Here is a 15,240-nt window from a genome sequence, read left to right as displayed (position 1 = left end):
TAAGACTCCCCACTGGGACAGCTATAGGGTTCAGATCTCAGCCTAACTGGGCAAGCTAAACCTCCAGTACCCTCTCTGTCCAACCAGTGCTTCATGTCTCTGCCCAGGTAGCTGATACATACACACACAGACTTTGAGAAGAGGTTATACAACCACACAGACTTTCCTGGGAAAAGGCTGGCACAAGTTCTCCAGCTGTGCCCCTATTACCCAGACCATATGGTAGTCCATTCCTGCCACCACCCAGTTAATTATCAGCTACTAAAAGGTCCTTAAAAGGGTGTCCAATTATTACTGTGCAATATTATAATCCAATGGTAGTATGACTAACAGTCAAGGCTTACTAGTGGCCTATTACAATAACCTCTATAAATATGAAATGTACTCTAGAGCTTATCTCTGCACAAATCAGCCACAGGTAGAAGGTTTTAAAAATATTTAATAATAAATAATTAAAACACAGGACAAAACTACTACACCACAGAGATATCCAAGAGTTCAGAGATCACACAGAAACTTAAAATACAGTAGGACAGGTCTGACTTCAAAGAAAAATGCCTAATTAATCTTTACTAACTATTCCTGCAAGAAATCACAGTGCTAGAAACTTACATGTGAGCTTAGGCAGACTGCTGAGTTAGATATCCAAGATCAAAATGCTCCCAGTTTCTTGTGAGAAATGGTATTTAAACATTACTAACAAACCTGTCTCTAAGGCTCTCCCAAATTACATCATTTTTGACGATTAGGTTTTCCCAGTATTCATATTGCATCATCTTAACACCTGGTCTGAGTTCTCAGGCCACAAACTGCATTATTTAGCAATCTAACACATGCTCAGAAACTTGCAACAATACAAGGCATTTCACATGCCTATTTCTAACAGAAACCAGAGCAGTAAAGCGCATTCCACATCTAAATTCTGATCATAAACTTTAGCCTTAAAACAATGGGCATGAAACCTTCATCCAGATGCACTGAAGCCAAATTTGAACATGAAAGGGTCACAAAATGCTTCACTGGGCCAGCAGAGTGCAATGTTGTCACATATTTTGCAATTCCACATTTCAGTGTACTTTTACACTCAAAAAAGCATGCCTGTATTTTACATTTATTTACAAATGCCAGAATTGTACATCAAATTCTATTTGACTAGGCTAGCAGCCTTCACCCATCTCTCCCCAATCATCACAATAAGCACTATTTTATTATACCAGCAAACCAGATCTGGAGAATTCCCTAGGGCATCATGGGATTGGGAGTAAGCCACAAGCCAGTTGGGAGACCTCGAGCTTTTGTAAATTGCCAAGCTGGAACTGAGGATCGGTTCTGCACTCATCAGTAAAGAATGAAGGCAAGATGGGCAACTCGCATGGAACGTTATGGTGAGTACGTAACTTCTTTTTATGGAGTACCTGCAAATTGAAGGATTAAGTTTAGAAAATCGAATTCAGAAAGCACCACAACAGGATACAGTAGTGGATATACAAATTAAGGGGAAACCAGTGGAACAGGAAGCAATTGGTCAGGTGCCATATGAAGGTCATTTGGAACCTTCCACAGGAAACCCGTTTAAGCGTTCATTTGAAGTTAGCAAGGGAAGGAACAGGAAACTGGAAACTCTGATGCAGTCAATGTTGAGTTATAGGCCAGTAATTTCCCATATGATAGAGCAACTGACATTGATGAGAATGTGTCACAGAAAGATGCTATAGAACCTTCTATAGAATGCCCACAGGAATTGGAAAACAAGGTATTTACCCTCAGTTTGGAAGAAAATGAGCCAAGAAAAGAATTGCTTGATTTAATAGACATAGACAGATATATCAAGATCAATGAAAGGAATGGACTTGTGTCTTTCGGCTTTTCCCGGTTAGGGGCCGCCACAGTGGAACTCCGGTCCGCTAATGATTGGCAGTAGATTTTTACGTGCCGAGTTGCCAGCTCTGACTCTCAGCCTTAAACGAAGGTGTGCCCATTCACGCATGTCTCCACAAAGAAGACTCTCTAGCTGAGAATCGAACAGGACAATGTCTTACTGTGAGGCGACAATGCTACCGCAGCACCACCACCGCAGTAATAGACTGCAGAAGGTTAATAAAACCCAAAAAGTCAGAAGTCTGATAAAACAAATGAACACAGTAATTAGGACTGTTCATGCGATGTAACAGAAGTAAACAGGATATATTACTGTGCAGCTAAATTAATAACTGATAAAAGTTCTACCACAAGAACACAGGGTAGTGAGGAAAAGGAAGGGGAGAAATCGAATACCATCATGGAAATATTGAATAGAGAAAATTGTACGCAATTAAGACCAGAAGTGTCACTGTTAGAAAACTGTAGAAGAGGGAATAAATCAACAAAAATACTAAGATAGATGTGATAAAAGCAATGCACAATATTAGAACAGAACAGGCTCTGTTATGCACTATCTCAAATAAACTAAAAATTTCAGCACAGGCGGAAAAAAACTAAGATACAAATATAAAGGAAAAGTGCAAAATAAGCAATTTATTGATGACCCAAAAAGTTTTTATCGAGAACTGGGAAATGAGGTAAAAGGAATTGAAAGACTGCCAAAAAAGTAGTAGTAGATATATTTTGGAGAAGTATCTATGAAGATCCTGTGGAACATGAGAAAGATGCTAAATGGATAGAAGAAGTAAAAGAATAAGAAGTTTAAATGTATAGGATATGAAATGGGATGAAGTAACGGCTAGAGAGATTGAAACCAAGTTAAGAAAAGCCTCTAAGTAAAAAAACCCCAGGCCCAGATGCAGTACCTAACCTTTGGTTAAAAGTATTAACATCTTTGCAAGAAGATTTAGCCATGACTAAGAACTATTTATATGAGCACTCAGAACAGACACCAACCTGGCTAACAGGAAAAACAATGCGCCTACTTACTGGTGAACCTGCAAGCTACCCTAAAAATTATGGGTCTATATTATAAAATCGAAAAGACTTTAGCGTTCGAAAATGCCAGTATTCAAAATTGCTGTTGTGGGTGGCTGCGCCCCCCCTCACCCCCAGCTAAATATATATTATAACTCTGAGGTCGCACTACAGTGAGGAAAGGGCAAATATCCCACTCCTCATTGTAACATGACCCCACAATCACTGTTTCAATTCCCATTTTCTCTCGTGTGCATTCGCACTGAAGTCTTTTCGTGCATCTAATATAGACCCAAAAATTATAGACCAATAACTTTCCTTCCGATTATGTATAAAGTATACACTGGAATTAATGCTGACAGAGTTCATAGTCTTTTAGAAGAAAACTCAATTATGGCAGTAGAACAAAAGGGCAATAAAAGAAAGTGATATGGGACAAAGGATCGTTTGTTAAATAGTCATAGTGGAGAACTGTAAAAAAGGGGAAGAATCAAAGTATGACATGGATTGACTACAAAAAAGCATTTGATAGTATCCCTCATTCATGGATAATAGTGCTTAAATATTAAGTACACCCCACACTGATTGACTACATTACACTGACTATGAAACAGTGGGAGACAACTTTGCAATTAAGCTATGATAAAGGACAAATTGTTATCCCAGGGATAAAAATTTAAAGGGGGATATTCCAGGGTGACTGTTGTCATTACTATTCTGCCTTGCCCTTCATCCATTAAACTGTCTACTCAACAGCTTAGGCCATGGCTGTAATCTAGCTCCTAGAAAACAAGAAAGTGTAAAGACTTCTTAACTTCTCTTTGTCGATGAATTAAAACTATATAGCTCATCAGATGAGGAACTGAAAGCACAACTGCAAGTTGTCAAAACTTTTTCATATATAAGAATGTCATTTGGCTTTGATAAATGTGCAAAAGCAACCTTTAAAGCAGGAAAACAGCAGTGCCAGGAAAACAGTTTTGGACAAGAGTGTGATGAGCGCTGACATGTAGGAGCAAAATTCATATAAAAATCAAATAAATATATATATATATTTATATAAATAACAATATAAATATATAAAAATCAGTGCATACCAAGATTATATATTCCCCATTCTGAAGGAGGGAATGGGCCTCCTTGAATTTGATTTATATGTATAGATCTGTAGTTGCGGGACTCCACACATCTGCTGACCTCACAAGACCCAAACATAAGTTTTGAAACATGAGGCACGTAAATCTAAGATGACTTCTCTGCTTAATCTAGCAGAAGCATATTGGCGTCAAGCAGGAATGGAAATCCAAACCAGAAGTAGATAAAAATTAGGCAGCAACTAAATGTGCCAAAAACAAAAGCAAGAATATAAGGCGAAGGATCAAATGAGAAGGCAAGAAATGTGGAAAAAGCATAAATATAGTTGCAAGTAGAAAACTTCTGGAAGAACCTCATGTTGACCAGGAACGGATGCAGGAATGGTTAAGGAGAGGCAAATTGAAACCAAGAAATGAAAGGTTAATATTGGCGCCCCAAGATAGTGGGCTGCGTACATATTGGTTTATAAAGTCCATTGAACATGTGGGAGAAACAGACAAATGTTGGTTTTGTAAAACCGAATTGGAAACCATTGCACACCTTGTTGCTATTTGTGACACACTAATGGCAGAAGGACTGAAGGCATTATGTAGTGAGACTGTTGCACTGGGGATTGTGTAAACATTGTGGTATTGAAGTGGTTGAGAAACACTGGAAACATGAGCCACAAAGCATCATAGAAAAAGAAGTCTACATCACATGGGATCATCCATTACCAACAGTTCAAAAGATAGATGCTAGAAAACTGGATATAGTGGTCCAAGAAAAGAAGAAGAGTAGCATTGGTCACTGAAATTGCCACGCCCAGTTACTACAGTGTCTTGCTTACAGAGAGACATAGTCATAAAATTATCAGGATCTGCAGGCAGAAACGAGAGCAATGTGGAAGATAGATACCCAGACAGTTCCAGTAGTAGTAGGAGCAACAGGTGGTGTAAAAAAAAAAAAAAGAATTTACAGTCGTATTTAGATATGTTACCGATACATGTAACTTCATACGAATTGCAGGAGGATTCATCACTTGTCACATTGCAGGTGCTGCGAAGACCACTATTGGCTAACATCAAAAGATTGAAGCAATATTGATTTCTTGAACTTTAACCGTATTTTGACTTAGGAATATGGTCCATTCCTGTCATGCTATTAGAAAACCAAATGACTGAGAGAAATTAAAAGAGGAGTAAAATTCTTATGTGGTTAGATTTAATAATTTTTGTTCTACTCGACAATTTATGCATGGATTTATGGAATTAATTTGTTTTAATCTTTTCTAAATTTATCATAGTTTTATGTTGTAAAATTTCTAAATATTTACTTTTTAAGCTATTTATTTCTTTTAAGTTATTTCCTTTTTGACTACTTTTAACTTGGCAATTTTCTCCTCTAAATCTATCAATTCTTTGTCCCATTGTTTGTTTTTTTGATGCATACCAACTTGTAATTTTGCAAAAGGTATGCTTTTAAAGAGTTCCATGCAGAAACTCTGAGGTGTTACCATTTATGATTCATTTCAATAAAAGTTTGAATTTCTTTATTAAAGAACTCCTTAAAATCTTTCATATTGGTTATATGTGCAGGAATCCTTTTAATTGAGATGTTATTACTAGAATTTAATACAACTTCAAATGTTATTGCGGTATGAGCTGACAGTGGGAGAGACCACTTTCACGTTATTTGTTCCATCTCTTCGTGATAGTGTCCCATGCATGTATGAAGTGTGTAAAGAAGAGCAAGTCTAATTCTGAAAACTCATTTTTCTCTCTCGTATTGGTCAGTGAACTCAAAGCCTTCACTGTGGCAGGTTTATTCCTTTTACAGGTAGTGCTGGTAAACATATCATATAAAATACAGTTAGTCACCTGAAAAAATATTTCCCTTTGATATTCGTATTATTTCCCCCAACTGTTTAACTGTATTCCCAATCCAGGTATCCAGTAGACATCTGTGGCTAGAATTTTTCAGTCTTAAATATGGGGGGCATTGTTCCTTTGAAATGACATTGTTGACTGTGCTGCAAACTCAAATCCTGACCTCTTCTGAGTTTTGGGGGCTTAGGCGAGTGACTATTATTCATACCCAAGGTGCAAGTCAGCTGCCTTTTTTGAAGTGCAGCTTCTGTAATTTTATCTCTTCATTGTCTGGCCCAGTGTACCTAGCCCTGGAGTGCTCAGTGTAATCTCTGTCATTATTTTTAATGTCTCTGGTGCATCTGTACCAATCAGCAGGCTCCTTTTTCAATGGTTTGCATTGATGCTAAACTAACTACTTATGCCAACATCTTTGTTTAAGACTGGAGTAACCTGTTCTGGAACCTCTGGCCCTACAGCCTGTTATACTGTAGGTCAGGTAGAGGCATCAGATCTGGCATTGCTGTTAATGACCCAAGCCAAATCTGTCAAATTTAACTGTGATAGTGAAGATGGATGTTCCTTTTTGAGGTCCCCATGTATTTGGCTTCAAAGTTGAGTCATATCTTGAAAAGATTGGGGGGGGGGCAAAATACTGCAGTGGGCAGAAATATTCAGCTGTTTGTGTTCCTTTTCTAGATTGCAGAGGAACCAGCAACATAAATTGCCTAGGTACAAGATGCAGCAGATAACTTGTCAGTCTGGAGAATTACTGAGTAACCAAGATAACTTCCAGAAAGGTTGCAGATTCAAAGGTAGAGATTTTTAGCAAACTTCAGGGTGCCATGGCTCATCTGTGAATGGCTACAGCAGCAGCTTTGAGTCCTTTAACAACTGTCTTTCTCTGGAATTGGGGGGGGGCATCTTTCCCCACCCTGTTTGCATAGGAAGACATTACAGTGTAGTGGTGGATCAAGGACACTCTTATCTAGCTAAGATAATTTTCATAACTTGGCTAGGATCTCCATCTCTTCCCTTGCCTGGAAAACTGTGTCAGAAAGTGTCTGCAAAAAGAGTGAACTTCAACCTTTTCCAAAAAGAGACCTACAGACATTTGAGATCCACCAGTCCAGAAAGGATCAGGATTTTATTTCAGTTTCTTTGCATTGCCAAAGAAGAAAAAAGGCAATTAACTTCACACCAGTATTAAATCTAGGTAGTCTAACAACTTCATCCCCGAAACAAAGTTTTGCATGGGTGTGGTGCCGTCTGTCCTCTGCTTATCAGAAGATTGCAGGATATGAATTTGCTATTTGGACTTGGAATGCAGTCTCGCCATAAAGATTGGCAAGTAGCTCAACAGATGTCACACATCCCTGTTAGACCAGTCATTAGAGTTTTGATTACTTTTTTTTGAATTCACTCTCCCAGACATTGTAGGGAGCCATTTTTTTCTCATTGCCAGGCAACTGGCTCCTAACATTAGGACTGTGACTGTAGCAAGGGAATCTCAGATTAAACATGTTCCACACTCTTGGTAAAACAAAGAACTGTGTGAATTTGCAATTGCATCCTTCCTGGCTACCACATCCTTAAGATGTAGCTTAGACCATTTTTTGCAGAGCTTGTCTGTCTGTGGAAAGAATGGCATTTCTGTAATCCAGAGTCTTCCCATTTCTTGGTTCTTGAATATTCTTAGCTTATCTATGTCTCAAGACTTTAGGTCTTGTAGTGACATCCATCTAAGTTGCACCCAAGCCAGTTTTTCCATGTGAATGTGCAGCTGTGGACCTTAAAATGGTCATCAAATTGATCACTGCTCAGTAGCCTTCGCTATGTGGTTGGTATCCTGCCAAGAATGTAATGGCTGGCTAACTTCCAAATCTTCAGGACAATTTCCGCATGCCCAAATTGTTAAGCAGCTTGAGCTCAGCTTCTGCTTTCCTTTGTTGGGCAGATAAGTTCCCTTTGGGGGGGAAAAAACTTTCATTTTTCCTAATTTTGTTTTAGAATTTTCCTCTTCAGATTTATTTTAAAGCTAGGACTGTTGGGTTTTGCCAGATTGTCTCAAAGACTGCAATATACTTTTAAAAGAGCACTCTACTTTATAAATTGATAGAGAAGATGTTAACTAACTAAAAGCATATTTTCTGTGGAGAAATTGTCAGCCCCATCGATGAAAAATAGTGTTTGAAAAGTGATTTGTACTGTGTTTTTTTCTGTTAAAGTAACTGTTGTGAACTGGTAGTTTTACCTGCATGTGCTGCTAGTCTTCCCTGGGAAAGAGGCACCATTATTGGCTTGACCATGGAACAGACTACCTGTCTTGTAGTCTGTCCTTCTTTCAGTCAAAAAGAAAAACTTAAGCAAACAGGCTGTGCCACCACAGCAGACTAGCAATTTGCCTCAGCTGCAGGTGCGTGATTCTGCTGTGGCCATTTGTCATACCTCAGACTATTCATGTTTTACCCCAGATCCCTCTGGTATAACACCCATATCCACAATGGATGGGTGCATTAGCCACGCCCTCTGCAGCTGTTGGAGTCCTCTCAGTGGATAAGGGAGAGCCACTCTTTGTTGGTCCTGGGATAGGGAACAGGGAAGGATTCCTTGTTTTGTCAGAATGCTGCCGCCATACCTGGGAATAGTCTGCTGCCATTAGTAACACGGTTGGCCCCTTTTTTTCTTGTCAAACAGAACCAACAAAACCAAGCATTTGTGCGAGTTACAATCCTGTGACCTGCCTTATTCCTGTGTTAAGGTTCATTTATTGGTCATTTCAATGTGTCTGCACATGGACCCACTTATTTCAATGAGGTCTCATGTCAAAACTGTCTTTCAAAGGGATTTTCCTTAAGAGGCCTCCAAGAAAACCAGTAGCCCCTCGTTGGGATCTTAATTTTGTGTTTGAAATGTTGCAAGCATTAGCTTTCTCTATCAGCTAAACAGGCTGACGAGGTTCTTAATAGGGAAAACCGTTTTACTGATTGCTCTGACACTCTTCCAAGGTGATACCTGACTTGCAAACACTTTTGGCAAATCAGTCCTATCTCATTTTCCTCATGGTTAAGATTTCTTTGAGAACTTCTCCTCCTTTTATGACTAAAGTGGTGTCTGGGTCTACTTTAAGCCAAACTATCCATCTACCCATTTTCTTTCCTAAACTTAAAAATGAGGGAGAAAGTACCCGAGTTGTCAGTGGGCATCCAAGTTATGGAGTATCCTGTCTTGATGAAACTAAATCTTCTGCATCTTTGGATCAGTTGTTAATTTCTTGTGAAGGTAAGAAGACAACCTGTGTGAAAACGGACCATTTGCAAACATTTGTCTAAGGCTATTATTTTTGTTATACTCTCCATAACAAATCTGTTCCAGACAGGGTCAAGGTCCAACTCTTCCAGGACCTTGCCATAATCTATGGCTTTTTGGAAAGTGTTGGATTCTAGAAGTATTCTAGAAGCTGCTGCTTGGTCCTCTGTATGTACTTTTACAAAGCAATATAAGCTTGTTTACTTTTTTAGATGCAGGTCAGGCCAAGACCATTTCCACGGGGTTCTGGACTCTTCTCCCTCCACATCCCAAATGTAGTAAGCTAATGTGTAATCTACCAGAGTTCCCTTCAGAAGCTCGAGTTTTCAGAAACTCTAACTTCATGTGGTCGAGACCATATAAGCAACTTTTTGAAAGCTCAAAGCTTTTGAATGGAGATCACAGTACAGTAAGGACTGGGGAATTTACCCTTTTCCCTAATGTAGTGTGGTCTCTGAGTTGGTATATATAATATGCAGGGGGTGGCAGGGGCTTGCACCTCCTGCAAAATGTAGATAAAAAGGACATTTTTGTTCTTTGAAGCTTAGGTTTTCAGAAAGTTGAGAGTTTTGAAAACTGTAGTTTCTGAATGGGATCCATCTGCCATATAGCCAAGGCTGCTGCAGCCGTGATCAGTATGATGGCTATAGTTCAGGTGTGTAAGTTACTTTAACAGTAGATGTTCTAATGGTCAGTGCTTCAGTAACTGATCCCTCCCCTTTGTTTTTTTTTGTTTTTATGCCAGGGTATGGATTTTTTTGGTACTAGCATCCTCTCTCTCCCTGTTGGTAGGAAATCTCTGAAGGGCTTGGAGCCCAAACATATTTTTTAGTCTTTTTAACTTGAGCAGCCTGACAGTTTGGGCTTGTGTTAGGGGGACCCTGAAGTCTGTTTGTTGGCTGACTGTTATAACCTTAATGGGATATAACCCATATAGCTAAGGCTACTGCAGCAGTGATTATTTGATCCTGGTAAACAAAAATAAATAAATCATTGTTGGGATGCAAGTTGCATCAGAAAAATATCCTTTTTATTTCTGATGGATGCAGAAGTTTGGCACTGGATTATTCTCCAGTACTTTAGACTGATGTACAGTAAAGTGCATTACATGAAGATAGTTATGTTTGTGTATATCTGGAATCAGCTGTGTTTTGTAACTGAGGGTTATTGTGTGCTGCTTTTGAGAATTTACTTGTGGTATTTAATATGGTTAGAGAGACACTGCTCTTTATTGCCATGTTCAAAGAGTAGTGTTACCTATTTGGGTGCTCTGTTTTTTTCCTTTCAGTTTGCAACAAACCTCTATATTTGGCATTTTTAGGTGGACAAACTCAGAATTTATCTGATTCCATGAGTATTTTTATCACAAAAATACTCTAGTCAGAAAAGATTTTCTATCACCTTAAATGTTCCTCATTTCGACAGGCATCCAAGGAATTGAGATTCTGTTGTACATTTTTCTAAAAGTTAGGCTGAAAAATGCAGTAAACGTGTGGCTGTTTGTTCTTTTTCTAGAGATTGGTAAATGCAGCAACTTCTCATTCAGTTGAAAACGCATTAGTCTGAAGAGAAGTTAAAGTAAGTAAAATCGGTCAGAAACATATAATCCAAATGTAATTCCAGACCTAAAAAGATGGCATTTTGTATAAGGCTGATCTTTTTTATATGTTGAGGGATAAAATGGCATTAAGAATTTGATTTTGATGTAGGTGTTAATGTGACAATATTGTGAAAAATGAAGTTGGTATTGCCATTTAAATCTTAATGGATTTCTTGAATGGTTTATTCTTCTGTTAATTTTGTGTTATTTGTAGCTATGGGCACTAAATTTGCTAGTCTTGGAGTGTGTGGTGGTGATCTTGTTTTTGTCACAAGGGTTGGCTTTCCAGCCTTTCCCATTTCTTTATCTCTTAGTTGATCTTATGGTTTGTAAGGAGTCAGATATTTTTCCACTCTTTAAATTTTTAGAGGGGGAATGCTCTGTCCTGAAATGGTCTGATATTTAGTAAAAATTGCTGCAGAGACGTACAAAACTGCCTTGCAGTCTTTGATGTACAGTTTCGTGACCAAAGCTATCACTGTAGTTAAATAAAATGGTCTCCCTGAAAATGAGAGGAGAAATCTGTGGCCTTTTCGAAGGGTACATTTCTAGATGCAGCCTTCATTAGCAGAATGTTGATAGGTGGTTGTAGATTTTCTTGGCTTAATTTCAAGAACAGCTATTTGTGCACCATAGTTGATAAGGTCACCATTTTTAATTTTGCATATGCTGATTTGTGTAGAAACTTCCAAATTGTTATGTCTGTGTCTTTAATGCAAGTTTGATGGTTTTCTTTTTGTGGTAGCTGTCTGGAAAAAATCAGCAATAACCTTTTATTATAAAATGTTATTACAAATGACAATTATGGTTTGAATTTTTTCCCTCTTAGGCAAAGTCTCCACAGTTAAATAAAGGCATCACTGGACCAGTTAACAAGAGTTCCAAAAGCAATGGTTTGTTTTTAGAAGAGGAGGAACAAGATATGTTTAAAGGTAAGAACATGAAAATGGTAGTGTGAGTGAACAAAGTACTGCCTTTATAGCTCTCAACCTCTTGGCTCAAAAAACCTGGACAAAGCCTTAAAAATAGGGACACAATTTAAATATTGTTGTGTTAAACTTTAGAATTTATTTATTTGTTTTGTTTTACATTTGTTAAACGGGGGTGTCTGAGCCGAAAAGGCCCTTTTTCAGCAGAGGCCTGGGGAGAAAAGCTCCACAAAGAAAAATTACAGATACATTTAGTTATTTAGACATGATCAGTATACACACAAATTACAAAAGACATGTTTTTGCAGTGGTATGCGGCACATCAACAGTTATAGTGGAGTGAACAAACAAAAAAATATTAATTTAAAAATAAAGGTAATTAATAGATTTGTGGTGTATGCTGAAATCTGAAACATAGGTAGAATACATACATAGTACACAGGTACAGTACATACACTGTAGATTAGCCAGTGTTTGTGAGTAGAATTAAAAAGTATTATCAAGTACTCTAGATTTAGTATGTATACCTTATTCGCTTTCACTAGCCTGGGGAGCAATCCTGGCACTGCCAACTTTGCCTGAGATGTTGCCTGATGAGGTCTTTAAAGGAGGCTTTGGATGATGTGTTTTGAATGCTAGTGGGGACAGAGTTCCATTTTTTAGCTATTGAACTATATAGCGCATCTCCAAAGTTATTGTAGCTGTTGGTGACTTCTAGTAGTAGTTTGCTTGATGATTTAAGAGGCCTTTTGGCTGAGTGATGTTGTACTAGGTTTTTGAGGGCAGGACACTTATTGGGGAGGTGATAGAAAGACAGAGGCAGAGCTGATTGAAGGTTAGGAGATTGGGCAGTTCAAGCCAGTGGAGCTATCTCAAAGCAGTACAGTGATGAGTTCTATATGAGCAATTTGCAGCAAAGCGGGCAATTCTGTTATAGTAGGCTTCCATTTTGCATAGTTCAGTTTTTTTGAGATTAGTCAGAATGGGAGATGCATAGAGTAGGGTGGACAGAAGTTGGGAGCGGGATACGGTAGAGTGATCCCAGTTTGGCATGCACTTTTTTAATAGTTAAGTTGAGATGACTATCAAATTTTAGCTGGGAGTCTATGGTTATTCCCAATAGCTTAGCTTGTGCCACTGGAGCAATTGGAGTAGGATTTGTGAAGTAGATAGTGAATTGACTGTTGTCAGTGCTTTTGTTAGAACTGGTTATAATCATAAGCTGAGTTTTCTTTGGATTGAGGATAAGTTGGGCTTTGGTAAGGTAGTTCTCAATGTCAGAGAATGCTAGTTGAGTTGTTTGCAGGAGGGTGGGAATGTTTTGTGCAGCACAGATTAAGATAGTGTCATCTGCATACTGTATGATAGATGCATGCTGTGTGGAGGTATGGAGGTCATTTGTGAAGACTGTGAATAGTAGTGGTCCTAAGACAGAACCCTGTGGGACTCCTATAGTTATGGGCAGCTGAGGAGAGAGAGAATTCTCCCATTTCACAGCTTGGTACCGTGTCAGTTAAGTAGCTTTGGAACCAGATAAGAGTGGAATTTGATAGGCGATATTGGTTTAGTTTGTTTAGCAGGATTTGGTGCGAGACTGTGTCAAATGCTTTGGACGTATCCAAAAAAAGATTTGACACCTGTAGGCCTTCATTTTTGAGAAGGTTTACTGTGTCTGTGAAGCAGAGGAGGGCTGTAGTGGTACTATGGGCAGGTCTGAAACCATGCTGAGTAGGTGACAGGATGTTGCTGTTTAGGAGATAGCTTAGCATCTGGGTATGGATGCATTTTTCTAGGATTTTGGCCAGGGGGGAGAGTAAAGCAATGGGGTCTGTAGTTAAGTTCAGTGGAGGTCCCGCCTTTATGTATGGGTGTAACATAGAATATTTTCCAGAGTTTGGGCACACAGTTTTCAACAATTGATCTGTTTATGAGAGTGGAGACTGGGATAGCAATAGCATCTGCTGTGAGTTTCAAGAAATAGCTGGGGAGTAGGTCAGCTGCTGTTGATGAGGTTTTTAGTTTGGAGAGCATGCTTTTGATTGAAGTTGTGGAAACTGTTTTGAGGGTAAAGCTTGTATTAATGTTGTTTGTGTTGGGGGGGGGGGTAGTGAAGAAGGAACTGTCCTGTGATACCAAGGATAGAATTGAGTTCACAAAGTGGGAGTTGAATTGTGTTTCGATGGGAACTTAGTGTCAGGGGTGGTTGGTTTGGGGATAGCCTTTAGGGTGGATTTTAGTAGCTGGTTTACATTTTTCCAATATTTTTGGGGGTTGTGTTGGTATTTAGTTTGTAATGTTGTGTAGTAGGATTTTTTTGCCCAGCGTAATGCATTTATTTTGCACGGTTGTGCGGTTCTTGGTAGTTAGGCTTTGTGTTTTTGTTTTTTTGATAGTAAAGCCAGGCAGTGTGTCTGGACCTGAGGATTTGTTTGGTTTCTTTACTGAGCCAGGGGTTTGTAGGGGTTCTAACCTTGATTTTGTGCAGTGGAGTGACTGTGTCTGTGTGTTGTAGAAATGTTTTGTTTAAATATGCTACAGCCTGGTCAAGTGGGAGGGTTTTTAGGGGGTGGGGGGGGTCCAGTCACAGTTAGAGTAAAGTGTTGAGGACCTCAGGAGAGAAGTTTTGTGTGTTTCTAGTGGATATATAGTTAGTGGTTTTGCATATGCTTGTTCTACTATGTATAAAGTATAATGTTAAGTTGTCATTCTCTCCTTCATTCTTGCTGGATGGGGATGGGTTCGGAGCCGACCCCCGGCACCGACTCGGCCTATACTATAGCTCGAGAGCTATTTTTACTGGCTCGAGGCAGCCCTATATCCCACAATACCGTGCGCTAACTCTCTAGATCTCGTTTGCCGCTTCGCTGCGAGGTTGCCTTTTTTTTTTTTACCGGCTCAGTTCAGTAAAAGAGAATTTTTTCAATAGAGCTATTTTTCAGATAGTCTTTCCAGATAGTTTTTCTACCTTGGGTCCCTATCGATAGTTTTATTTATTACAGCCCTTTTGTAGCCCTTCTTCCCCTCCTTTTAGTTATTTTTTATAATCGGGCCTATGGGCTTTAGCTTAGTTTCCCCCACCCCTTAGAGTGTCTGTGTGTGGGTGTTTTAGTCAGTCCCCTTAACTCCTTTCTGGGTACAAGTTGAGTGAGTGTGTGGGCTGACTGTGTTTCCTGTATTTAGGACTATGTCCAAAGACGCTAAGGTCTCGGGATTCAAGAAGTGTGACTCGTGCTGTCAGAAAATGTCTCTGACAGACGGTCACACTTCTTGCATCTACTGCTTGGTGCCTTTACACCTGCAGGACTCTTGTTCTGTCTGTCCTGGATTTAGTTCAAGAGTCCTGCAGGAGCATTGTAATAAGCTCATCTTGAGGGGCTTATTGAAGCCCGATGACTCCCCGTCCAAGTCTGGCTCGGGGAAGTCTTCTAAAACCGCCAAACCCTCGGCTCCAGCTTCTGAGTCGAGGACTGTTGTAACTGAGATGGCTCCGACATCGGTTCCAATCGGATCCGAAGCGAGCAAGGTCGTATACGCTCTGAAACCTGCATCGGAGCCGACTCCA

General features: G+C 39.3%; 1 protein-coding gene across 1 annotated transcript in view; it reads left to right on the top strand.

The window, feature by feature from the left end:
- Positions 1–15,240, top strand: part of LOC122806764 (sorting nexin-1-like) — a 1,692,021-nt gene that overhangs the window by 103,407 nt on the left and 1,573,374 nt on the right. The window contains exon 2 of the mRNA XM_044077461.1: positions 11,579–11,681. Within this exon, the coding sequence (XP_043933396.1) occupies positions 11,579–11,681 (103 nt within the window). The remainder of the gene's footprint in view (positions 1–11,578; positions 11,682–15,240) is intronic.

The sequence above is a fragment of the Protopterus annectens genome, chromosome 7.part0 (assembly GCF_019279795.1).
Source record: "Protopterus annectens isolate FY-2018-M chromosome 7.part0, PAN1.0, whole genome shotgun sequence".
NCBI lineage: Eukaryota > Metazoa > Chordata > Ceratodontiformes > Protopteridae > Protopterus > Protopterus annectens.
Note: the sequence above shows the minus strand (reverse complement) of the source record. Positions and strands in the feature narration are given on the sequence as shown.